This window comes from Pundamilia nyererei, unplaced genomic scaffold, assembly GCF_000239375.1.
Source record: "Pundamilia nyererei isolate P.nyererei 1_Seehausen unplaced genomic scaffold, PunNye1.0 scaffold00885, whole genome shotgun sequence".
Taxonomy (NCBI): domain Eukaryota; kingdom Metazoa; phylum Chordata; class Actinopteri; order Cichliformes; family Cichlidae; genus Pundamilia; species Pundamilia nyererei.
Genome location: NW_005188286.1, coordinates 21,570 through 22,620, shown reverse-complemented (window position 1 = coordinate 22,620; position 1,051 = coordinate 21,570). Strand labels below are relative to the sequence as shown.

The window sequence follows — 1,051 nt, the reverse complement described above, 5'->3', positions numbered from 1 at the left end:
CATAATCACTCTCGTGATTCTTTTCCCCCTGTTTTCAGGGGTGTAACAATTCTGATGGTTTTGTACAGCAGGAAATGTCACTAAAAATGTCCATGTGTCAGTTCTCTGTTCCTCTGCTGCTTTCCAATCAAGAAACGAAACAGTGCACACTCATGCTGTGGGCCATGAGAGACATTGTTAAAAAGTACAGACCTCAGTCTCGGTCAGAATTCAAGGGCTTCATTGAAGACAGAATCGTTCTCTCTGAACTTCCAATGATCTCTTTTGTCAGACTGGGGGAGTGCTCCTCGTCCAAGTCAGAGATTCTCAATAAACTTCTGAGCAATTCTCAGCAGTACCATGACACCTTTGTTCATCGCAACATGGAGTGTGGTGACAGTCCAAGAAGAATATCCAACGGACTGACTGAGATTACTTGGTATCTTCCTTGTGGAAACACAAACATTGATATTTTCAGTCAGCCAGTGGCTGTAGCTAACCTTCGTGGGGACATTGCTTCATTTGAAACACAATACTCCTTTCTGTGCCAGACATCTGCAGCAGTTTTTGTGTTCTTTGACCATTTGGACTCTGAGTGCAGTCTACTTACTAACCAACACCACAAGGCACAGATCTTCTTGGTAGGTAACTATGAGAGCCAGAGCTTCAGTTTAGATACTTTAGAAACAGTAGCAACAATGTTGGGCTTGACTAACAACAACATCATTATTAAGACAAAACAAAAAAATTCTGCCGATTTTGTCAAAGGCTTGAGGAAAACAATCAGTGATGTAGTTGAGAACTCACAGATAAAGATGCAAACAGAGCAGATGGCAGAAATTGCCCATGAACTGGGAATCCTGGTTGATGAAGACTCTCCAGAGTGCCAGACTGCAAAGACAAATGCAGAAGCCATCACTGCTGAAATTCAAGATATCCATATATTCAAAGAAGATCAGCTTCCACGGCAAGGTGAAATATGGAAAGAACTGACCTGCTTAGAGAAGGAAGAATTTCGGCTTAAAAAAGTTGGCTCCAAAAATATAGAAGATTACAAAAGTGAACTTCAGCT

General features: G+C 41.6%; 1 protein-coding gene across 1 annotated transcript in view; it reads left to right on the top strand.

Annotated features, from left to right (window-relative positions):
• Window positions 1-1,051, top strand: part of LOC102203149 (interferon-induced very large GTPase 1-like) — a 4,776-nt gene that overhangs the window by 342 nt on the left and 3,383 nt on the right. The window contains exon 2 of the mRNA XM_005755056.1: window positions 303-951. Within this exon, the coding sequence (XP_005755113.1) occupies window positions 303-951 (649 nt within the window). The remainder of the gene's footprint in view (window positions 1-302; window positions 952-1,051) is intronic.